Source organism: Onychostoma macrolepis, chromosome 12, assembly GCF_012432095.1.
Source record: "Onychostoma macrolepis isolate SWU-2019 chromosome 12, ASM1243209v1, whole genome shotgun sequence".
Classification (NCBI taxonomy): Eukaryota; Metazoa; Chordata; class Actinopteri; order Cypriniformes; family Cyprinidae; genus Onychostoma; species Onychostoma macrolepis.
Genome location: NC_081166.1, coordinates 10285729 through 10311500, shown reverse-complemented (window position 1 = coordinate 10311500; position 25772 = coordinate 10285729). Strand labels below are relative to the sequence as shown.

At 34.7% G+C, this 25772-nt stretch overlaps 3 protein-coding genes across 7 annotated transcripts in view; 1 reads left to right on the top strand and 2 right to left on the bottom strand.

The window, feature by feature from the left end:
* Positions 1-7653, bottom strand: part of vti1a (vesicle transport through interaction with t-SNAREs 1A) — a 149920-nt gene extending 142267 nt beyond the window's left edge. For 4 of the 5 annotated variants that reach the window (XM_058792807.1, XM_058792809.1, XM_058792810.1 and 1 more), the window contains exons 1-2: positions 7431-7653; positions 89-147 (exon numbers count right to left, since the gene is read on the bottom strand). In XM_058792807.1, the coding sequence (XP_058648790.1) occupies positions 89-147; positions 7431-7524 (153 nt within the window). In that variant the 5' untranslated portion in view covers positions 7525-7653. The remainder of the gene's footprint in view (positions 1-88; positions 148-7430) is intronic. The other variant, XM_058792811.1, reaches the window with a different exon arrangement.
* Positions 7654-7668: 15 nt separating this feature from the next.
* Positions 7669-15790, top strand: zdhhc6 (zinc finger DHHC-type palmitoyltransferase 6). Its single transcript, XM_058792806.1, has 11 exons — positions 7669-7851; positions 9826-10351; positions 10970-11061; positions 11611-11770; positions 11969-12130; positions 12253-12306; positions 13453-13620; positions 13734-13775; positions 13860-14005; positions 14809-14855; positions 14938-15790. Exons 2-11 carry the CDS (start codon positions 10085-10087, stop codon positions 15036-15038), a joined length of 1239 nt encoding a protein of 412 aa, XP_058648789.1. The 5' UTR covers positions 7669-7851; positions 9826-10084; the 3' UTR covers positions 15039-15790.
* A 140-nt stretch (positions 15791-15930) lies between these two features.
* acsl5 (acyl-CoA synthetase long chain family member 5) lies at positions 15931-25701 on the bottom strand. The gene is given in 22 exon segments (XM_058792805.1): positions 15931-16161; positions 16542-16613; positions 16759-16860; positions 16964-17107; positions 17855-17971; positions 18048-18136; positions 18692-18764; positions 18977-19072; positions 19174-19308; positions 20361-20495; positions 20667-20744; positions 20840-20913; positions 21058-21109; positions 21203-21235; positions 21362-21540; positions 22688-22787; positions 23094-23116; positions 23119-23194; positions 23284-23348; positions 23502-23610; positions 24189-24368; positions 25406-25701. Coding segments are annotated over 21 exon segments (2043 nt in total). The 5' UTR covers positions 24345-24368; positions 25406-25701; the 3' UTR covers positions 15931-16026.
* Positions 25702-25772: the final 71 nt, after the last annotated feature.

Genomic DNA, 25772 nt, shown 5'->3' with positions numbered 1-25772 from the left:
TTGCAGGTGTTGTTTATGCAGGGGGGAAATTTTTCCAAATTCATTATTTAGAAAACGAGTGAGTGGAAATTACTGATCAAAGACCCACCAACTCTCTGACTTCTTCAAGCTGTTTGTCGACATTTAGAACCAGCTGTGTCTTCTCCTCTGAAAGAGAAAAAGAGGAAAACATATTGATCAGTGGATGGAGGAGCTGTGCTTCATGACAACAGCCCGACTCCCCCGCAACAACAAGGGAGCAAATAAAAACAAGCCTGCATTTGAAGATATATTTACACATTCTCAACGCACAAAGATCCATATTTGATGTGTCTTATTTTTCCACGTGTAAACGCCTTTGTTAGTTCGTGAAGGAGCGCAGAGACGCCTCTTGGCAACTCAAAAGAGGAGAGAGATGTCAGCTCCGCCAAACTCTGCTGTTCTGCCACAAACTCGGAACGACTACAATGAGGTTGTATTGGTTTTTATCCACTGGTATGAGCCAGGCCAAAGTATTTGCATCTACATCACCTCACTAATGTTTATTAGGAAGATGAAATACATGCTGTACATTGTATCTAACTCCCCAAGCATGTTCATGAAGCTTTTTCTAAAAATAAGAGAGACTGTAATCTTGGGGGCGTTGTTAGGAACCACACAAAATTCTAAAAATGATTGACAACAATATTATAAATCTATACTACTTTGTTAAAAAATAAATAAATAAATAATAAAACACACTAACATATACCACTTTTATGCTACAAGCTATTTTAGGCATCAGTGCATTATAGTATTTGACTGAAAATAATTAAAGTAATAAAAAAATTATTAGTTTTGGGTATGTATGATTTTTTGAAAGAAATTAATACATTTACTCAACAAGGATGCATTAAACTGATCAAAAGTGACAGTAAAGACATGTATAATAATGTTACAAAATTTCTATTTCAAATAAAAGCTGTTCTTTTGAAAACTGTTTTCAACATTGATAATAATATGAAAATGTTTCTTGAGCACCAAATCAGCATATTTAAATTTTCTGATATTTCTGACATTGACACGTGGAATAATACCTGCTGAAAATTCAGCTTTGCCATCACAGTAATAAATTACATGTCAAAATTGATAAAAATAGAAAACACTTATTTTACATTGTAATATTTTATAAAATTATAATATATACAATGCCTTGCAAAAGTCTTAATACCCCTTCATTTTTTTTTTCATGTTGCTGCCTTAAGTTAAACTGCTTTAAATTACTTTTTTTTTTTTCACATCAATCTACACTCCATACACCATATTGACAAAGCAAAAACAGAATTGTCACAACTTCGTGAATTTATTAAAAATAAAAAAAACTGAAATACGTACATTGCATATGTATCCATACCCTTAACTAAATATTTAGCTGAAGCACCTTTATAGCCTCAAGTCTTTTTTGTTTGATGCGACAAGCTTTTCTCATCAGCATTTGGCAATTATCTGCCATTCATCTCCTCGCCTCTTCACCTCTCATGCTGGATGGGGGCAGATGCACATTTTCAGGTTCCTCAAGAAATATTTTATTGGGTTCAAGCTCAGTTGTCTATAAGCCACTCTTGCTGTGTGTTTAGGGTCATTGCCCTGTTGGAAGGTAAACCTTCTGCCCAGTCTGAGGTTCTGAATGCTCTGGACTGGGTTTTCATTAAGGCTCTCTCAATATTTTGGTGCATTGAGCTTTTCTTCTACTCTGATGAGTCCCTCAGTCCCTGCCGCTGAAAAACAGCCCCACAGCATGAGGCTGCTACCAACCCACTTTACCTTTGGGTTGGTACTCTGCAGGTGACGAGCGGAGGCTGGTTTCCTTCAAACATGATGCTTAGAATTGAGGTTCATCAGACCAGATAGTATTGTTTCTCACAGTCTGAGGGTCCTTTAGGTGCTTTTTTGCAAATTCCACGTGTGCTTTCATGTGTCTTCACTGAGGAGAGGATTGAATCTGGCCACAACGCCATAAATCCCAGATCGGTGGAGTGTTGCAGGGATGTTTGTCCTTCTGTAGATTTCTCCTATCTCCACATATGATCATGGAGTTGTAACTAGAGTGACCATCAGCTTCTTGTTCACCACTCTAACCAAAGCCCTTCTCCATCAATTAATCAGTTTGGCCAGGAGGCCAGCTCTAGCAAGAGTCCTGGTTGTTTCAAACTTCTTCCATTAAGGGTAACAGATACTACATGCTTATGTGACCCTTCAATGAAGCAGAATTATTTTTCTGAACTCTTTCACAGATGTGTGGCGTGAAGCAAACCTGTTTCTGAGCTCTACAGGCAGTTCTTTTGACCTCAGGGCTTGTTTTTTTGCTCTGTCTAACAGCATTATCAGTTGTTAGACCTTTTATGAAGACGTGTGTGCCTTTCCAAATCATGTTGAATTTGGCACAGGTTAACTTCACTTGAAGTATAGTAACATCTACAAGCAATATGAATGCTCCTGAGCTAAATTTCAACTGTCCCAGAGTACTTATGCAATGGAATCATTTAAGTTTTTTTATTTTTAATAAATTTGCAAAGATGTTAAAAAACTTTTTTTTTTGCTTTACCATTTTGGTGTATGGAGTGAAGGTTGGTGTGGAAAGAAAGTAACTGAAAGCAGTTTAACATAAGGCAGCAACATAACAAAATGTGAAAAAAAATAATAATGAAGGGGTGTGAATACTTTTGCAAGGCACTGTATATATACACACATTGTTTTTATATTAAACTATAGTCCCTAAATTAATATCTGTTACTACATCACATATTTTAGTACAACTGAAATGATGTTAGCATCCAGAACCAGAACTATTCATTTATAATACGAATTTTGTAATGATAGAAGCACGCTATAAATAAATAACCCTGTGAAAGAACATCAGTACATCTACTGATCAAAAAAGACCAGCGAAGCACATCAAACCATGTCAAGCGATAGCACTAATCATGAAGAAAAAAAGCATCAAGCGATATCAAACGGGAAGCTGTCAATAAGCTGGAAACTAAAGTGAACTTCTGTTTTGCCCTTTGGCTTTCCAATGTCTTTTGGTGGTCATCAATCCATTTTTAAAATCCGTGTGCAACCTCACAGCCCACACAGTGTAAACAGCCAGGGGCGATTCTCTAGAAGGTGAGCAAACACTGGGGCCTCTCTATTCACCCCTGGCATAGGGCAGGTTGAAATATATATCTCACTATTGCAGGTGCATGGGGCAGTACCACAAGGTCAGGTGCTCTTTGGGCAAAGCGTTGCACTAAGAAAAGTTCGACTTGTAGACGCATCTTTGCATTTCTACTCAATTTTTCATTGTGTGTGACTGACAGCTCTTTCTCTTTGTGCAAATCTACCTAAAAAAAAAAAAAAACGCACATTTATGTTTAATGGAGCAAGGTCTTGCATTATTTTCAAATTCATGTTTCGCAACTACAAGTTTTGTGCTGTTCAACAAAACAAAACATCTTGGAGATTCTCAAGTGAATGAATGCGGTTTGTTGAGTGGAAAAAAAATGGCCAAGGGCATTACATCTATCCACTGGTCTTTATCAATGTTTCTACACATGTGACACTGTACAATGCCATGAGAACAACAGCATAAGCTGCTTTGTTGAAGCCATTGTTGGTCGCAAACAAATTTGTGTACCTAGGAAAGAGAAAAAGCATTTTTTTATGGCCATAATTGAGATTTGAATTCAAGAGCTGAACTCCTCTGGCAACACAGAGGAAGGTTTGGCCATCACTAATGAGTATGCTTTGCTTATGGCTTTGTTCATATTCAGTGGACTTATTTAAATACATTTAGCAGCTGGTGGTGGGCCGGTCTGATGACACACTGTTTGTTTCTGCCAAGCTCTGAAGAAGCAATTTAAGCTTCAACAATTCACCACATTACACATTCTCATTCTTTTCAATATGCTTAAATAATGCAAAGAAAAGCCAATCGCGTTGCAATTGTTTGACAGCGCTCACCGAACTAAGCACACGCTGCTGTACAATTTTGAATAAGTGATTAATCCTTCTCACCTTTTGTTGATGTACAATAGAAGCACAGAGCGAGTACATCAGGTTATTATGAGACCAGACCTCTGAGGTTTAATACTGACCGAAAGCAATCATTTACATTAAAAGTCACCAGACTGTATGAAAGTAACCTTGCATTGCCTTTCACTGACTTTTAGTTTCAAGTCAGAACAAGATCTTGAATTAATTTTATGTTTTGAATTTTGAACTGAAACTGAACTGCATTTCTTAAGTTCACAATGTGAGCAAAACAAAAAAGTTGTATCAACTTCAAAAGCATCCTGAGGAGAATTTCCAGAGGATAAACCATATCTAGCAATACCACACTTTTGCTTCCCTGAACAGTTCAAAAAGGGCAAACAAGCATACAGAAACACTGAAAACAATAAACTCAAGCAAACATTGACATTGCTCTCGGCCATAAGGTTGTATCAGACATCTCAGAGCATTTCAAACAAATACATTCAGACATTTTGTCTCTTTAAATTTATGTGAACTCAATTAAGATTCAAACTCAAAACTCAATAAGATTAGGAAAGTAAGAAATTAATGCTTTTATTCAGTAAGAAAGCCTTAAATTAATCAAAAATAACATTTTGAACTTTTTTATTAATTTCTATTTATTTGTGAAAAAACTGCTTTCCACAAAAATATAACGAAAAACTGTTTTAATTGATAATATAAGAAGAGTTTGAGCACCAAATCAGTATATTAGAATGATCTCTGAAGAATCATGTGAAACAGAAGACTGGAGTAATGATGCTGAAAATTCAGCTTTGCCATCACATGAATGTATTATATTTTAAAATACATCAAAATAGAAATCAGTTTTAAAATTGCAATAATATTTCAGATTATTGTATTTTTGATTAAATACATCAAGCCTTAGTGAGCATAAGAGATGTGTCAAAAATATTTAATGGTCACACTTTAGTTTGGGGACCAATTCTCACTGTTAACTACAACTCCTAATTTGCTGCTTATTAATAGTTAGTAAAGTAGTTGTTAAGTTTATGTATGGGGTAGGATTAAGGGATATAAAATATGGTCATGCAGAATAAGGCACTAATATGTGCTACTAATAAACAGCCAAAATATGCTAGTAATAAGCATAAGCATATTAGCATAAGCAACAATTGTGTAACTAATAGTGAGAACTGGTCCCTAAAAGTGTTACCCACTTTTAATCTTACTAACCCCAAACTTTTGAACAATAGTGTAGAGTATAGTTCATCTGCTGTGTAAAATATATAAAAGGAATAAATATTACATAGATATTACAAATATGTCATTCTATTCTTGATTTCAGATGTTTTACTTTCTGCTTTCTTTTGTTATCAATTCATACAAACCTCTGCTATTGTCCTACCATTTAGCCAAATAATATCATACAAACCCTAAGATCACGAAACATATTTGTTATGGGCTTCTGGGACACTGTTATGACTGGAAAGAAAATCCTTTAGAAACACAGGTATGATATTTTCTAATAAGGTTATTTTTAGACCCTAGAGCATTCTCACACCTATCCAACATCACACTTATTTCATAGCATCATCCCCACGGCAACGTATTCATCTGATTTGAGTAATTAAATGCACATAACAAGTAAAGCAGCAGTAGCTTTAAAGATGCAGAAGTAAACTTATGACAACCAGCAATCCTGAAGGGTTCCAGCTGGAGCACATTTTTAACATTGTGAATAAACGGACCATCTTCAGCATCAAAATTTTGACATAAACTGCCCTGTTTACATTTCTATGTGATACAGTATACAGCATCTATGCTGACCTAGTAAAGGGGGATACAACAGGGGTCCACGACCTCTAGGGGCTCCATGGCGGTACTGCAGGGTACTGTTAGCATCTATTACTCCAGTCTTCACTGTCACATGATACTTCAGAAATCATTCTAATATGCTGATTATTTTTGCTCAATTATTATCAGTTTAGGTCCCACTTTATATTAGGTGGCCTTAACTGTTATGTACTTGCATCAAAATTAAGTACAATGTAATTATTGTGTTCATATTATATTGCAAAACACTTTTGCTGCTATTGAGGTGGGATACGGGTAAGGTTAGGGACAGATTTGGTGGTATGGGTAGGTTTAAGGGTGGGTTAAGGTGTAAGGGATGGGTCAACAGTGTAACTATAAATGTAATTACAGAAATTAATTACAGATGTAATTACATATAGGTATTTTAAAAAATATAATTACAATGTAAAAACATGTATGTACACAATAACTGCATTGTATCAAATGATTAATTTAAATGCAAGTACATTGTAGTTAAGGCCACAAATATAAAGTGGGACCTATTAAGAAAGGATAACATTATCAATGTTTTAAACACAGTTTTTGTTACTTAATATTTTTGAGGTAATGATAATACATCTTTTTCAGAATTCTTTGATGAATAGAAAGTTCAATGAAATAGTTATTTGAAATAGTTAGAAATCTTCACTGTCATTTTTGATCATTTTAATGTGCACTTGGTATTTTTAATAGTAGTGTTTCACAGTTTCCACAAAAATATTAGGTAACAAAAACATTAACAGAAGTAAGAAATATTTCCTGCACACCAAATCAGAATATCAACAATGATTTCTGAAGGATCACGTGACAAGTCCTGAAGGGTCATGACACAAGTTTAGCTAAATATATTATTGTTGCTTAATAATATAAAAAATGCAAAAGTATATGACTAATGTAATCATCTTAATAAAGTCGTGTAAGAGTAAATACAATCTGATACTATGGAAATGCTAGACAGCCAGGCTTGAAATGCAACACTAATTCTCACACAATATGTCTCATCTCTCAATCCTTGGCCTGAAATATGTCAAAGATTTCTGACCTACTGTATTCAAGTCTTTAGGTCTGACAAAATGTTATGTTCATAACAGCAGCTTGGGAAAAATAACAATTTATGTTTAGTCTATTTCACAATACAGAATAATGAATACAATTAAACCCAAAAAAATTACTGTCATTCAGCTGTCATTATCAATTATAATAATGTCAACAACACAGACAGGGTGTCAAAACAGTATCTTGCATCTCTGTCTCACTGTATATTGTTTGTACTGTGTGCTGCTGTTAAATGCTGTGAGCTCCAAACTTGTATTCTTTTCTACTTCAGCCAACTCTTCACCTCCAACAAACACAACATGACATCCAAGATCCATGTCACCCAAATCCTGTATCTTCACACATCACTGGAGACATCTGACACACTGAATACCTGACACCATGACCCTCACGAAACCATAGCTCATTTGACAAATGATATGGGACATTTCTAAATAATATACCAACCAGACACACCAACAGAAGGAATGAATCATTAAATGAGTTGTTTATATCTTCCTGACATTAATGTTTTGCTAGTAGCTCATTTACAAGCCACTTACCACCGGCTAGTTTGGGTATTCTTCCAATTTTGTTGGTTATTTCCGCGGTGAGGGTGCCAAAGTCCTGCTCGTACGCTTCAAAATCCGAAGACATGTTGTATTTTTGTTTTAAAAGATTAAAAGACGGATGAACTGTGCTGCGTTACACACTGTTGCTTGTGTCTGCTTCTTATTGACGTCAGCGTCACTTCCGGGTGGTGTCACGGGAGTTTGTTCACGATCTCTTCCTGTAAATGGTTCCGCTGTGGTGTGATTCGCGCGTGTATGTGGATTGTCTTTCTCGTTGAATTATGGTTTAGTTATTTTAAAAAAAGATTTCGCTTCTGACAATATTGCGGGCGTTTAATAGCAAGGTTATTGATTGATATTAAGCGTGTCTTTCAGTTTTTCTTGGACGCTGATCGCACAAGGAAATGTCGAGGTAGGTGTTAACGATTATTATTTTTTTCATTTTCAAAACAATCTCTTCAGTAATCAAAGCTATATATGTTGCTGCCGTCATAATGAAAGATACAAAACTTCATAAGTGTCTCTATTAATAACCTTGACCTTTTTCGATGCATATGTCATTGATAAGATCTGATATCTTATGGATTGGTCATTATAAAGATAACGCTAATTTCTGCAGTTAGCCTTTATTTTCTTCTGTTTTTTTAATGTAATATATATGTAGAATTACACTGAGTGGACTCTGAAATCAGATTGCATTTAAATGGGGTGTTGAGTAATAGAGAACCGGTCAGTTCATGCAGACTGACAACAACTTGATAGAGTTTCTGAGTTTCTTCTAGTGCTAGACGTGTTAAAAATCTTGTTCTTTTATTTGTTTAACCACAAGCCAAAGCTAATAAGAATCAGATCAAGTATGTTTAACCTAAATGATGTAATACAGGAGCATAGAAACAAAGCTTTGGGTGTGCCATGACAACACAAGAAATGCAGCCACTGAAGCACAATAATTGACATGTAACATTAACCATTGCATTCTCTGAATAGTCCTGATTTCTCTTTAGCCCTGCTTTATGTTATAATGACATCACTAAACAAACTGGGCTTAGTATTTAGACATAGAAATAGTGATGTAGAGCACAAATGGATAAGCATAGTTTTATTGCATTTTTGTGTTGTGAAGACAGTTGGCCTAGCCTTTAGCAAAAATGTTTTTTTAGAAATAGACAATGTCACATTTGAATTTGTTCACATTCCATAAAAATAAAAGAATGGAGTGACAGTGACAAGTCTGGAAGTGATAAAAAAAAGAATATTCAAGAAATAGATAGATAGATAGATAGACAGATAGATATTAGTTAAATAAGATCAATCTATATATGCATATTTATCTGTCCATTTCTATATATGATCTGTCTGTCTGACGATAGATAGATAGATAGATAGATAGATAGATATTGGTAAATAAGATCCATCTATATATATGCATATTTAACTGTCCATTTCTATATATGGTCTGTCTGTCTGTCTGATGATAGATAGATAGATAGATAGATAGATAGATAGATAGATAGATAGATAGATAGATAGATAGATAGATAGATATTGGTAAATAAGATCCATCTATATATATATATATATATATATATGCATATTTAACTGTCCATTTCTATATATGAGCTGTCTGTCTGATGATAGATAGATAGATAGATAGATAGATAGATAGATAGATAGATAGATAGATAGATAGATAGATAGATATTGGTAAATAAGATCCATCTATATATGCATATTTAACTGTCCATTTCTATATATGATCTGTCTGTCTGTCTGTCTGTCTGTCTGATGATAGATAGATAGATAGATAGATAGATAGATAGATAGATAGATAGATAGATAGATAGATAGATAGACAGATAGATAGATAGACAGATAGATATTGGTAAATAAGATCCATCTATATGTATGCATATTTAACTGTCCATTTCTATATATGATCTGTCTGTCTGATGATAGATAGATAGATAGATAGATAGATAGATAGATAGATAGATAGATAGATAGATAGATAGATAGACAGATATTGGTAAATAAGATCCTTCTATCTATATATATATATATATATATATATATATATATATATATGCATGTTTAACTGTCCATTTCTATATATGATCTGTCTGTCTATAGATAGATAGATGGATGGATAGATATTGGTAAAGAAGATTCATTTATATATATGCAGATAGATAGATAGATATCAATCTATCTATACAGATACCGTATTAATTTATAAAGATATACAGAAATAAACTGGAGCAATAGTTAACTATGGTATTTTGACTTAAATTATGGTTGCCCTGTTAACATTTTGTGTGAGGTGAGTCATTTAGATTCTGTCTTCCTCTTCCATTTTCCTTGTTTTCTCCACCTTTTTTCTCTTCAGATGGATGGCTTGGCTTTAGCTCGAGGATAGGGTGATCAGAGGATTAGTACGGAAGGATGCCACACGCTGACAGAGGCTGGAACTCTAGGAAACGGCTGGCCCCTGTGACTGGTGACGTAGCCGATTGCTGGTTGTTTCGGAGAAGACAGAAAAGATGCCCTTTGACCTCTTTAAGTCACTGCAGTAAACACAGACAACACGCCTGACTATTTCACATGTTACATTGAGGACCTTAAAAACGCTGAAATCCTCCGAAACAATGAATATTCTGTCTGCGATAATCGTGTTTGAGAACCTCCATGAGGTCAAGAGGCTGTTCCACTGGGGTCCGATCATCGCTCTGACGGTCATCGGCGTGTGCTCCTCCATGGCCATACTGGACTCCATAATCTGGTACTGGCCACTGGACACCACAGGAGGCAGCATCAACTTCATCATGCTCATTAACTGGACCGTCCTCATTCTTTACAACTACTTTAATGCTATGTTTGTAGGCCCTGGTTACATTCCTCTGGAGTGGAAACCGGTAAGTCTGTTTTGGGCTGTTTTCAGAATATTACAGTTTTTGAAAGAAGAGTCTTATGCTCACCAAAGATGCATTTATTTGATAAACGGTAATATTGTAATATAATTACAGTTTAAAATAACTGTTTTCTATAAAATATTTAAAATATGTTTAAAATCTAATTTATTCCTGTTATAGCAAAGCTGATTTATCAGCTGCCTTTACTCCAATCTTCTGGTTCACAATATGATCCTAAGAAAATAAATCTAATATGCTGATTTGGTGGTCAAGAAACATTTCCTAATATTATCAATATTCAAAACGGTTATGCTGCTTAATATTTTTGTGGAAAATGTGATGCATTTTTTAGGATTCAGTTCAAAAGAACAGCATTTATTTGAACTATTTTGTCACATTATAAAAGTCTTTACTGCAACTTTTAATCAATTTAATGCATCCTTGCTGATTAAAAGTATGACTTTCTTTCCAACAAAATCTTACTGACCCCAAACTTTTTAACAGTAGAGTATAAAAAGATTTTAAAGCATGTGTGTGTTGTATGATATTGTCTGTTTTCTGAAGGTGTCTGCATTCAGCATGTCTAATATGAATTATGTTGTTGTCTGTGTTTTCTAACAGGAGAATCAACAAGATATAATGTACTTACAGTTCTGTAGATTGTGCCAAGGCTATAAAGCCCCAAGGTCACATCACTGTCGCAAATGTAACAGGTAGATTTGTCTCAAAAACAGACTAGTTTCTATTAATAATGATGCATTTTAAAGCTGAAGTGTGTCAATACAATATCAATCAATACAAATCTTTTCCTATCCCGTTTTAATATGCTAAGACAATTATAAGTCATTTGTAGGTTCATTTTCCTAAAAAATGCGATCAACCAGTGGTGCTAATCCAGGATGGGACTATTAGTTTGTCTACAATGGCAGATAGGTGGCATATTTGATAAACCTGTCTGAAAACAAATTATTATTGTAGTATTGTTAATCTTCATTTTGATGACAGGTGCATAATTTACAGACTTCAGCTTTAAAGGGATAGACTAATCAAAAATGAACATTTTGTTCCAAACCTGTATGAATATTTTTTTTTGTCCTTACAATGACATTCTCAAAAATAGTTCTACAGGTTTGAAACAACATGAGTAAATGATGACTTTTTATTTGAATTAAATCCCTTTAAGGATTATTTTATTATTAAACCACTATGTGCTTTATATGTCAAAAATATATAATGAATATAAAAATGGTTTCTTCCCTCAGGTGTGTAATGAAGATGGATCATCATTGTCCCTGGATCAACAACTGCTGTGGTCACTTGAATCATGCGTACTTCACCAGCTTCCTCCTGCTTGCTCCACTGGGTTGCATGCATGCTGCGCTAATATTTATCATGACCATGTACACTCAACTTTATGATCGGGTAAGTGTTTTCTCACATTGTCTCACATATTAATTATAATAGCAAGTAACAGCTGTAGCATTGACACATAATGTGCATGTAATGTAAAATATTACCTCAGTGTGCTTAGGAATGGCTAGGCTAAGTTAATTGAAATTTTCATATATTTTTTTTGACTTTCTTACTCATGGTTGATGTGCTGCCCATTCTTGGCTTTAGATCTCATTTGGTTGGAGCTCTGTGAAGATTGACATGAGCGCTGCTCGTCACATCCAATATCCCATCATGCCTTTCAGCATTGCTGCATTTGCAGCCACTCTCTTTGCACTGGGACTGGCACTGGGTACCACTATTGCTGTTGGGATGTTGTTTTTTATTCAGGTAGGAGATTTCTCTCACTTCTTTAATTTAAATATGGTCTGTTTAATCCATAGTTTGCTTGTAAGGATGTTTCCTATATTTCCCACAGTGAATATTAATCAGAAAATCATCCTTTATTTTAGATGAAGGTGATTCTTCGAAACAAAACCTCAATAGAAGCATGGATTGAGGAGAAAGTAAGCTTGTTTCCAGTATACTTATCTTCTAAATGAGGTGACCTAATCCAATATTCTTTCCCTAAGCCAATACTCAGCAACACTCTCTCAGGAGTAGCACTTTAAAGACTTCCCTGAACTATGAACACTTAGTGTCATCAAAATACACACACATTGATGTGCTGAATGTCTTTTTAATTGACCAGTGCTTCAAGTTCAAGAATCTAGACAGCTGGAAATCAATATACACTACTGTTCAAAAGTTTGAGGTCGATCAGATTTTTAAAAATTATTTTGAAAGAAGTCTGTTATTCTCACCAAGACTGTATTTATTTGATCACAACTACAGTAAAACCAGTGATATATTATTACAATTTAATTTATTGTTTATTTATTATTATTATTATTCATTTATTCTGGTAATTTGGGGCTCAAAAAACACTCTTAATCTTATCAACATTGGAAACAATTTTGCTGCTTAATATTTTGCGGAAATTATGATACTTTTTCAATTCTCTGATGAATAAAAAAGTTCAAAAGAACGGCATTTATTTGAAATGATTTGAAATCGTTTAACATTTTAAGTCTTTATTCTCACTTCTGATCAATTTAATGCATCACTACTAAATAAAAGTAGTAATTTCTTAAAAAAAAAAAAAACGTACTGAACACAAACTTTTGAACAGTAGTGTAGTCATTAAGAATTGCGAAATGTAAATGAAATGTAACGTAACTGAAATTATTTGTCCTTAAATTATCCTGCAATGTAACGTTGATTTAAAAAATAATATTAAATGTAATCTTTCAGCTGTGAGATATTAAAATTCATAAGGTGTTAAGCGCTATATAAATCCCTCCATTCATTCATTCAAGGTAATAATAATTACAAAATAATAGCAAAATTCAGTTTTAAATAGTTTAAAATAGAGTTTAGCATATAGCTCAAAAATATTGTTTGTTGACGCTCCAAATGCACACGTACAGTATAAATGTGTTTATTTGGTCGTCCCACGAACCTATTTGCATGTGTTTTCTGAAGCTGCAGCGCGTTGAGCTCTCTCGGCCACCGTAGATGAGACCTTATGGAAGTGTAGGAAAAAAGACCACCTCTGAATTCAGTAAGTCGTGTGGGTTTTATTACATTAGCAAGAATCTCTGTGTTCCCAGGCCAAAGACAGAATCCAGTATTACCAAACAGGTGAAGACTTCATCTTCCCCTATGACTTGGGCAGCAGATGGGAGAACTTCAAGCAGGTGTTCACCTGGTCCGGCACCCCCTTAGGAGATGGAATCGAATGGCCTGTGCATGAGAAGTGTAACCAGTATACTCTAACCGTATGTACTCAACAAAACACATATCACTGATCATCCTTTAGATATTATATTATAGTATAATACAGCTCTATAGCTCAGTTTGTAATGATATTTTTTGTTTCCTCTTTATTCAGATTGAGCAGCTGAAGCAAAAACATGATAAACGTCAGAGGAGTGTGAGTATTGCTGGAATCACTTTTAAACACTAGAGGGCAGCATTTACCAAAGGACTGACACAATGGTGACCGTCTGCTTCACAGGTGGAGTACAGCGTGGTGGAGGACTACAATGGTGCTTGTTGCCCCTTGGGAAAGGGACTGAACACTTTCTTTAGGACACCTTGTACAGAGGAACCCAGGATCAAACTCACAAAGGGGGAGACCATCTTTGCTACAAGAGGAACAAAGTGAGCCATTGTTTTAGTTAGTTATATATATATATATATATATATATATATATATATATATATATATATATATATATATATATAATTTTTTTACTTTAATTTTCCCACTTGTTATTAGACCAGGATGTTTTCCCAAATTTTAGGGAGTTTTAATGCCATGTTATAATATAATATAATAATGTTTGGGGTTAGTAAGATTAATATCTAATTATTTAATTAATTGATTCAGCAAGAATGCATTAAATTGATCAAAATTGACAGAAAAGACTTTTATAATGTTCCAAAAAAATCTACTTCAAATAATTGCTGTTCTTTTGAATTTTGTATTCATCAGAGAATCCTGAAAAAAAAAATGTATTGTGGTTTTCAATATTAATCAGCACAACTGTTTTCAACTTTAAAAATAAATATTTCTTGTGAACCAAATCAGCATATTAGAATGATTTCTAAAGGATCGTGTGACGTTGAAAACTAGAGAAATTGATAAAAAATTAAGCTTTGCCATTACAGGAATAAATTAAAAAATTATTATATTTTACAATACATTAAAATAGAATAGAGTTATTTTAAATTGTGATAATATCTCATAATTTTGCTGTATTTACTCTATTTTTGATCAAACAAATGCAGCCTTGGTGAACATAAAACAAAACAAAAAATGTACCAAACCTATACGTTTGAATAGGAATGTAAAATTGTCAAGTCTTTGGAGAAAAAAAAAAAGTTTGTTTTTTTGTTTGTTTTACTTTTTAGAGTAACTTTTTTTTATATTCTTTTTTAAATATGTCTTTGTTAACCAACAGATGGTGGATGTATGGCGACAAAGTTTTGAATGAGGAACAGGCAAAAGGTAAAGATTTCAACGTATTATATGATCAAATTCAGTATCAAATTCGTAATTTTGATGTCTAAAATGATATCTCTCCCTAAAGCTGGAGATCGAATTAGAGGATGGTTTCCACGCAGATGTGTTGAGAAGTGTCACTATGACTCGGCGAATAATTCGACGACTGAAGAAAAGAAAGAACAATGATACAGAATTATATATTTCACAGCTCGCTTTGAACAAAGGACCTAATATTAGGGCCTGAACCCAGCTGAGATGCAAATTTCTTTCTGATTCTTTTGTAAAGCTGTTCAATGGCACCAGCGCTAAGTGTTGAGGTAAATTGATACTGACAGACACCCCAAAGTTATTCACTTGCGTAACTTAATTACATTTCATTTCCAAAGAACAGCTGCCAGAGAAACTGGCAAATGAGAAAGAAATAGGGGTTTTATTAAAATGGGATTGGGGCATATGGCAGTATATTCTCTAAAGGGGGTTACTAAGATGTTTACTTGAAACTTATTTCTTCTTCTTGCCTTTCTCTTTCTCTTACTTGCTTGCTCTCTCTCGTTCGTCGATGCCCACACTTATTATGCAATGCCTTTTTTCCAATTGTAACAAGGTCTTTGTCATGCAAATTGTTATAATTGTTTATATAATGGAAATAACAATTTTATTTTATTTTTGATGGCTTACTTTTTTGTAAAACTGATGTCAACCTCGCTGAAGTTTTCAGAGACAAATAAACAACCGTGATCTGTATAGTAATTTCGTAAATTTTATTTTCTTCTTATTTTTAATGGAAAGCCACCATAAAATTAGTTTCTACTCCACAAAGCACCTGTATGTAAATACAATTGTTTATTTAATTGATGTATTGACATTGACATGTTAATGTTTTCACATTTTCTTCCTTGGAAAAAAAAAATAAATTAACATTCTTTGGTATTCATTAAGTTTTTTTCAAGGATGTTCGTACATTTGTTTTATATTAACATATCCGGACAAATCATATATGTCTTCTTGACTGACAATGAGAGTCTCTTGGGCACAGATTAATACATGCAGTTAAAATTGATACAGTGCTTATAAAATATTTAACCTTTGAGCAAATATAGAAAAACATCGCAACACAAACAGCACTCATAAATACATGGTCACACCACAGAATATCCTCAGATTTATTAATGCACTACATGTTAGCATAAAGACTCTCAATCTGAACTTTAAAGAATTTAGTGAGATCTGCCCGTTTGGCTTTCAGTGTTGGAGTGAGGAGACCATTTTCTATAGTGAACATGTCGGGATGCAGGTGCAGGTCTTTTACCTTGAAAAGAGAACATTACTATATTAAACGTTCAATTAAGTGAAGAAAACCACACAATATATCAAAATGACATCAGAAACTTATTTGTTTAAAATTGTTTTGAACTGTTTTCACTTGTTAACAGCGCTTGATCTGTGCATATATCTTCAGACGAGATGTCTCATTAAAAGTTAAAATTGTCTTGGTGGATTACAAAACCTCAGCATTTTGCTTCGCAAGACATTAATTGATCAAATGGAGTTGTGTTGTGAATTATTATGATGTTTTTATCAGCTCTTTCTGACTGCATCTGCTTTCAGCAAATTTTCATTTTTGGGAGAACTATTTCTTCAACAATAATATATGCTAATAATAGCCTAACGGATCTTAAAAGTGCTTACTTGTTCAAAGGACTTCAAGCCTGCTTCACGCCCGAGCTTGTTGAGGTCAGAGATGATTGCTTTCTTTATTTCCTACAAAATAATGAAGATTATTAGCAAAACTTAATATGTAACTCTTTTGTAAATGTCACACAAGTAAACTAGCAGAAATCCTTTTGACTGAATTTTTGCATGTATGTATTTTCAAAGGTAAAGTGTGTAAATACACACAGCATACCTGATTTTTACAAAGCTCCTCTAGTGAACCTTTCACTCCCAGTTTTTCTGCAAATCTTGGTAATACTTCAGGATCTGGCACCACTATGGCCACTAAAGATGACTGGACACATTCAATCAAAATATTAGCCTACATGATACACTTAAAAATACAAAACCAGCAATTTTTATCATCAGAAATAACAATGAATGCATATTAATTTCACCTGTAAACTGTCACCATGAACATACACTTGGGCGACTGGAGCGCTCCGAATGTAAACGTTTTCAATTTTTTCTGGTGCAATGTATTCTCCTTGAGCCAGTTTGAAGATGTTTTTCTTCCTGTCGATGATCTTCAACACTCCACTCTGGTAAATTGAGCACAAAACATAACTTCCATAAACATCATCAAATCAACAACAAATCATGTTGATTTGAGGTCAAGATTTTGTCTTGATTTTTTGAATGTTTTTCAAAAAAGTTTCTTATGCTTATTAAGGCTGCATTTATTTTGAAAAAGAAAACTGTAATAGTGTGAAATATTACTGTAATTTAAACTGTTTTCTGGCAAAGCTGAATTTTCAGCAACAAATTCAGCAAAAAACACAGCAACTCCAGTCTTCAGTGTTACATGATCCTTCAGAAATCATTCTAATATGCTGATTTGGTGCTCAACAAAAACAGTTGTGGCGCTTAATATTTTTGTGGAAACTATGAAATCTCATAGAAATATTTTGAAACATTATCAGTGTCTTTACTGTTACTTTTGATCAATTTAATGCATCCTCGCTAAATGTTATTATTCATTTCTTTTAAAACATGTTATTAACCCAACCCAAGCTTTTGAATGGTAGTTTACTGTATAGTAATGTATTTTGGGGAAAACAGCATCATGATCGTGTTTCTTGGAGTTTATTACCATTACATTATTTAAATGCAAAAATATTAAGCATCTTCCTCATTTTGGAGCTAAAGATCATGCACGTATTGTATTCAGCTTTAAGTTTTGTTATTTTGTGTCCTTGGCTGCCTGCTGATATCACAACACAATAGGCCTATACATTTCCTTCCTTCTAAGGTGCATTACTAAAAAAAGAGAAACCAAGGGATCTCACAGGCAGCCATTTGCCGATATCTCCAGTGTGCAACCATCCATCTTTGTCTAAAGCCTCTGCCGTCTTTTCTGGGTCACTGAGATATCCACTAAACACATTCTTCCCTTTGACACAAACCTAAAACGAAACAGAAAAGCCATAAGAGGTTTCAATGACATTTTAGTATATGGTTTATAAAATGATGTTCCATTACCTCTCCTTCACCGTCGGATGCAAAGTAATTCATTTCCTCCACATCAACAAGTTTGACAATATTGCATGGAATAGGAACTCCAACATGACCTGAAATCAACAGTACACAAAATAAGTCATTGCTAAATTAAGCGTTAGCATTAGTTCTGGCAGGTCACGTAAGTCAAGCTTGCATCAGCTAATTCTCAGTTGATCACATCTACCTATAGGCATACGATACCTATCATGGCATTCCTATATAAGCTTTATTCAGTATTATTCAGCAGCTTTTTCCACTTGCTCAGGAGCACATTACCCTCCTCCATCCCCAACTCCTCCTTTTGCCACAGTCAGGACTTGGCTTTCTGATATTCCTTGCTGAATTAGATTCCTTTATCTTGAATTATGTGTTACACTTAAATATCATTAAGTACATTAATGATATCTGCCTTGTTCTGTTCTGTTTACCCTAGGGGGGTTATTATTGCTGCTCTCCCTGCTCATTCGTGATAGGCTGCATGGATGGGCAGGGAGTTTTTGCCCAGAACAAAACCATACCGCCAAACCAAACTTTATGCTAAGTATCTATCATTTTGACGATAGTGGTCCAGACAGAAGTGTTGTTTCACACAGAAAAAAACATGATTTTCAGTTACAGGAACCCACCAGTTTGCCAGTCTCCCGGTAAGGTGAAAGAGCAAGCCGCAGTGCACTCTGTCTGGCCATAAGCTTCGAATATCTGGAAGCAGGCCAGTGATAAAGGGGTCAGCACTGGGTCAATGTGACACCAGATCAATACACAAACATACGTACAAATACACCCTGTTTGACAGTGGCCATGTTTATTAAGTACACAATAAAGCAATACTGCATCACATTGTCTTTTATAAGCCAAAACAGGAGCAATATAGTTCATCGATTTTTGGTGTTATTATACTCTTCCTTTCATACCTGGCACCCGAGGCTTGCCTGGAGAAAAGTGAGCACAGTTGGAGAAATGGGAGCAGCCGCCGTCACCATCACCCTCACACGGCCCCCCAGGGACTCCTGCAGAAGACAATTGAAAACTTTCCAGAACCATTCCTCACAGGAGCACCACTCTTCCCCAATAAATACAAAAGCCCTCCCATCTGGTCTGTTGGGGATACCTGCACTTTGTGAAAGATGAGTTTGTCCCATATGCTGTCATTCCTGATAATTCCCTGCTTGACCTCTGCACATTTCTTCTTAATGGCAAAGTTCAGAAGCCATTTCTTAAATGGAGTCTGGGCCCCACTCTGGACCTGGAAGACAGCACAAAGTGAACAATGAGCATTTTATTGGTGCTCTGTGCGTGTAAATGTACAAACAAATGTATATAAGTCCAAACTCTAAAGTGAACTCTTAAACATTGGCGGGTAACTCATTCCACATATTTGTGCTATGACACTGTGACAAACGACAAGCTACAAAACATTTTGTTGATTGGCTGGTTTGTATTACTACTTAATATTGAGTAACTTACATTTAGACACAATATTCCCAATTACTATTTCTGCTCCGTCAACCAAAATAGTTGAATCAATTGAAAAAAGGCACAACAGAATTAAACGTTGAGCATCAGAGCAACACACCATAGTGGTGTCTCAACCAGGAATAAATCAATGTTTTTGAACGAACTGGGTGAATGAATAATTCAATGACTCACTCAAAGAAAACTGCTAGTTTCATTCCCGATGAACTAATAGGTTGAATTAATATGATAAGTTACATTAATTACACATATAGTAGGGCTGTGCAATTAATCGAATTCGATTATCATGCGCATCTCGTCAGTAAAGCCGGTTCCGTGATTAGTAGTAAATCGCCATCACCTGTTTACTACACAGAGCCGTAGTTCACTGACAAGCTAGGCAATTCGTAATCGAAGGCTTGTCAGTGAACTACAGCTCTGTGTAGTAAATGCCGCTCCATCTGAAAACAGGTGATGGCTTTTTACTACTAATTACGGAGCTGGCTTTACTGACGAGATGCGCATGATAATCGAATTCGATTAATTGCACAGCCCTAACATACAGTGTATGTTAAGTTATATTAATATGATAATTAGTTACTTGAGAGTCACTTGTCGCCATCTACTGGTGTAATGTAAAAAGTGTCACTAAAAATCCACTAATGCTACAAAATCCTAACAGACTGAAGATTCCGCATTCAGTCTGGACAGAAAATTGCTTGTCGTATATAAATAAAAAAAATTAAATCATGTCTAAAACTACACACACTATTTAGTGAATGAATAGAGGCTCATCTATAAAAAAATGAGGCTCCAACAGTGACTGTGTGTATAGTTTCTTACCTTGTCGTAAACGCGATTCAGAAGACGTGGAACCGCTGGGAATACAGTAGGCTGCAGGGCTTTCATGTCGTCTGGTAGAAGTCTGATATCACCTTGGAAAAACCCGACTCTTCCTCCTACACTGTACAGCACTGTCTGATACACATAAATAAGAACAAGCAAGCATGACTTCAGTGTTCTTCTGCAAAAGAAATTCATCATGTGATTTATAAAAGATTCTAGTACATGACACTGAAAATTTGAAGGACCTTTAGCAATGTTTCATCAAAGATGATGGTGAGCACCCAAGATGAAAGAGCGGCTTACCTGTACAACTCTTTCAAACATGTGCGCCAGCGGCAAAAACGAGATGGACACGTCAGATGGAACGGGCACAAAGACGCTCTGAAGAAACATGGGTTTGGCATCCAACATTAAAAATCTACACTCCCATAGAGACTTTGTAAAAATCATGTAGCCATCACACTGACATACAGTACCTCAAAAGTCTTAACCACGCCGGCTGCATCTGAAACCACATTTTCATGGGTCAGCATGGCTCCCTTTGGATCCCCTGAAGCAGAGAATACCAAATTAAAGCTCACACACATAGAACAAACCACAATATTCACTAGAGGTGGAGCAGCATTGGCTTCACAGATATAAACGTGTTTTTTGCGGTCTTGAAGCAGAATAGAATAGATCACATCACACTTACCTGTGGTTCCACTGGTAAAGCAAATAATACTAAGGTCTTCTGGTTTTGGTGGCTGGAAAAAAATCAAAGCGCATTAAGTTTATCACAATATTGATGAATACTATTTGCTAAAAATATTGAAATTGATAATTAACCCATTACTCACAACAGGCCTTTGATGGTTGTTCTTTCCCAAGGTCTAAAAAAAACATACATGTTTTTAAAAATATATTCTGTTCTGGAACCTTGAAAGATATCAGAGCCTTTAATATTTTGTATTATTGTTTTATTATTTATTACTGATCAGATAGTGCTGTCAGTGTACCTCTACATCTTTCAGGGACAGGACGTCCACACCACTCTTAGAGCCTCTATCAATCAATTCAGAATCATAGGGGTCCATGAGAATGATGGTTTTCAAGACAGGTGTGAGGTTTTTCTCACAGTTATCCAGCAGCTTTTCTGCCTTATCCTGCTTATCACATATCACTGTGGATATCTTTGCTGCGGAGATAAATATAATAGTTAAAAAGTTCCAATCAGATGTAGCACAAAATTAATGTGGTATTAAATACCAAAACAAAACAAACAAAAAAAATAAATTAAATATGTTAAATTGGGAAGTTATAGGGTAAGTTTGGGGTCAGTAAGGTAAGCTATTTTTAAAAAATAAATAAAAAAATTTATTCAGAAAAATCTGTCATCAAAAGTGACAGTAAAGACATTTATAATGTTACAAAATTTTTGAATTCAAATATATGAATTATTTTTCAATTTCTATTCATCAAATAATCCTTAAAAAAAAAAAGTAATAGCACTGTTTTCAACACTGATAAAAATAAGACATATTTCTTAAGCATCAAATCAGCATTAGAATGATTTCTGAAGGATCATGTGATACTGAAGACTGGAGTAATGACTGCTGAAAATTCAGCTTTGACATCACAGGAATAAATTACATTTTAAAAGATAGTCAAATAAAAATTTTATTATAAATTGTAATAATATTTCACAATGTTACTTCTTTTACTCTATTTTTCATTAAATAAATGCAGCCTTGGTGAGCATAAGTGACTTTCAAAAACATTGAAATATCATACGCACCCCAAACTTTTGAATGATAGTGCATACTGTATGTAGCAATAATATAGCAATATCGTAATTAATGATTAAAATTAAAGATAATATTTACAATTTGCAACCAGTGGCACAAAATGGATCTTTTCAAGCAGGTTTCCACAAAACTCCCCACTTCCATTAAACAGATAGTCCCGCCCTAAACTCATCTCATTGGCTGACCCAGAAGTTGACATTTTCACAAAACCAACCAAAGAATAGATTACAGTAGTTGTCTCTGCATATTAAACTGCAAAAGGAGACATATTTTTTAACATAAAAAATGACACACTTCACCTTTAATTATAATATCAGTCATTAGTTAGAGAAATAGAAAGAGTTATGTGATTATGCAAAGGTAAGCAAAGCAGCTTGAACTCTGGAGGTAGAAGTAGCAAGGTTACTGAGGTCGCTAAAACAATAAAGTCATCATCTTCTGAAGGATTATAAGTCAGCAGAGTTCAGCAGGTGTGATCACTAAAGCTGCTCTGACCAACACCTCTAATGAAGCAAGCAAGCAAGCAGGCTTAAGTACCTCTATTAATGATGAACACAAGAGCCTCAGGTCCCAAGGTATCGTAAAGAGGCACTGCCACCATGGAATAGGTATAGCAGGCCAGTTCTCCTATAATCCACTGAAAAGAGGGAAGAGAGGTTAGTATATGTACAGTACACTGGATTATCACTACTGCATTAGGATATACTGTATTTAAATAGCCTTGTCTTATTTGGTATAAATTTGCCACATACGTTAATATGTAATATTGCACATATGTAAATAGCACTAAATTTGATTATATTTGTGCTTAAAACAGGAAAATAAAAACATTTTCTAAATGAACAAGCTTTATAATATCTTAAGCCATTTCTATCTCCTCCTAATATTTTTAGTGGGAAAATAACACTGATATATCAGTATTGATTTTGACTTATTTTGTCACCTCTGGCCGGTTCTGGGCAAAATGCCAATATACGATTCTTGCGATGGCTTCTGGCCGCGATGGATAAGTCCGGACCCCAAGAATTCAGCTCTGTCTGAAACCTGAGACAATCAGAGGCAAGCATTGAAACAAAGACCTCAGTTGTCCTCACTTTTGTGCTCAAAATTATATTTGTGGTTGGTACAAATACCTGTTTGTATTTAAGCCATTGATAAGGTTTCCCCTTCTTTCTGTACCCCAAGCACGGCCCATTTACTGCACAGTAAAAATGAAATATCTCACAGACTAATCACATGCAACTGAGGTTAGATGTGAACTAACATACCTAGCATGAAAACAGAACTTAATTTGATTTCAAAAGAATGTCAATATTCCGTGTTGCTGTAAATTTTGCACATGACCTCTCACCCGAAACACGTAGTCCTCTTTGAAAAACCTCATATAGAGTTTTGGCATCCTCATATAAGTACGAGATCAAGTTGTCATCTTTCAAGAGTGTTGTTTTTCTAGCACCACCCTGTAAATAAAAAATTGCCAGTAATATTAAACCACTGAAGTGCTAAAAGACATTAAGAATACATTCATCTGATTTTTGAAGGACTATTTGACATTGAAGGCTGCAGTAACAACTACTGAAAACAGCTTTGCCATCACAGGAGTAAATTACTTTTAAAATATTCTGAAATAGAAAACTGTTCTTTTAAATTGTAATAATATTGCACAATACCAATGTATATACTGTATTTTTAATTAAACATGTTTAAAATTATGCATATTCATATGAGGACAGCCATATCTAGTTTTTATTTATTGTTTATATTTTATTTATGTTCAACCAAATCTATACTTTTGCTACCTTTGTTTCTTACATGAACAGTCATTCATACTTTTTTAGTTTTTCTGTTCGGTTACAGTGCACATTCCTTGTTAAAAAAAAAAAAACACAATGCTAATTCTTTAAGTACTTTTACATGTGCATATTTATTCACAAAACTAGACATTCCGACTAAATCACTCACAAGATATTTTAAGAAGAAGGTTAATTTTTAACATAATAAATTACATTGCGTAGAGCTGACAAAAGATCACACTCACCGCTACGCCTACTGTCTGTCGGCTGAGATCTGTGGGTGGCTGCAGTGGTTTTGGTCTGGTGTTGAGATGAACCAGAGCTACAGCTGCGAGGCTGAACAGAAACACCAGCCCTGAAGTGGACAGCGGGGTAAACAGGAACTCAAACAAGAATTCCATAATGCACAGGATCTGCTGAAGTTACTGAAAAAAATTAAACAGTATTGAAAAATATCTAGAATAACATGGAGGGTTAGTTTCATTCATAACATAGTATTTGAATTTACTTCTGAATTTGCAGGAAGTTCAAGGTCCCTGTAATCACACAAGTGCTGTTTTGATGCTGCACTGATTAGAAGGTATTGATGAAGACAAATATCAGTATGACCTTAGAGAGGTGAAGGTTAGAGTGCATAAGTTTGTTCAAAGGTTGAAGAGCACAGTACAGTCCAATTAGGAAAAATATATCTCACAATTTTTTGTTTTTTGGAAATGATTTTTTCTGGAAGTAAAATTTCCTCTTAATGTTCTCCAGTGTTATCCTTCAACACCTGTTGCTGTTCCTTCAGGGTTCAACATGATCTCCAGTATTGCACACCTGGCTATTATAATGCTATTGGATTTGGTACATTATCTGGCCAGCCATGCATTTATGGAGGCCAAAGTCTAGCAAAGGTTATAAAACTCTTTTCAGCCTCAAGAGCATCAACTACCCTCTCTAAAACATAGAAAGAAATGTTCTTTTATACACATAATACATTTTATGTATATATGTGAGCATAGCCCATAGACTCCAATGTTAATATATTAAGCGTCATTTGATTTATTGATCAGAACATCTCATTATTCAAAATATCAAAACAACTCAAGTCACAATGATAAGATAATTCTAATAAACATTCTCTGAGAAACCAAGCTATTTAAGAAAAGAGTTACGAATGCAATGTCCTCTATGTACATAAGATCATATAGGAAGTTTTGTATGCAAAACACCTCTACTAGTCCTGTTTTTAATTGACAAAATTATCTGCATCATGCTGTTTTTGTTTTAAACATGCATAACAATAAATGCACATTTATATCAGCACACCAAAATCATCATTTAACTGCTTAGTGAAATGCCTAATGTTATAGTTTATATATATATATATATATATATATATATATATATATATATATATATATATTGGCATATGGATATGAAATTTAACAAATAAAGATTTTTAGAAGCAAGTACCTACCTGGATAACCTTCAGGAGTCCTGTGTGTCCGTCAGGTGATGGCTTTGAAAGAAAAAGTCCTGCGAGACTGTCCCTTGCACAGGTTTGCTAAAGCCACAAGAAGACTGAGAAGGAAGGCATGGTCTCAGGTCTAATAAAACAAGCACACGAGTGACCTTTGAACCAATTGCTGCTATCTGTTCCCTGATAATACAAATGACTGAACATAAACAGAATCATGGCCATACAGCTAAATCCTGTAAAGTGAATGTGGATTACACAAGATTCACAAGTCTGTGCTTTAATGTCTGCATTCTGAAAAGTACATGCAAATGTGAAACTGCACAGTGCTAGTACAAACGGTGGACTATGACATTTGTCTTTGCTG

Coding starts and splice junctions, on each gene's coding strand:
- zdhhc6 (XM_058792806.1), top strand. CDS start 10,085: ATGAATATTCTGTCTGCGATAATCGTGTTTGAGAACCTCCATGAGGTC. Junction 12,307..13,452: donor AAGCATGGATTGAGGAGAAA/GTAAGCTTGTTT, acceptor CTGTGTTCCCAG/GCCAAAGACAGAATCCAGTA. Junction 14,006..14,808: donor TTTGCTACAAGAGGAACAAA/GTGAGCCATTGT, acceptor GTTAACCAACAG/ATGGTGGATGTATGGCGACA.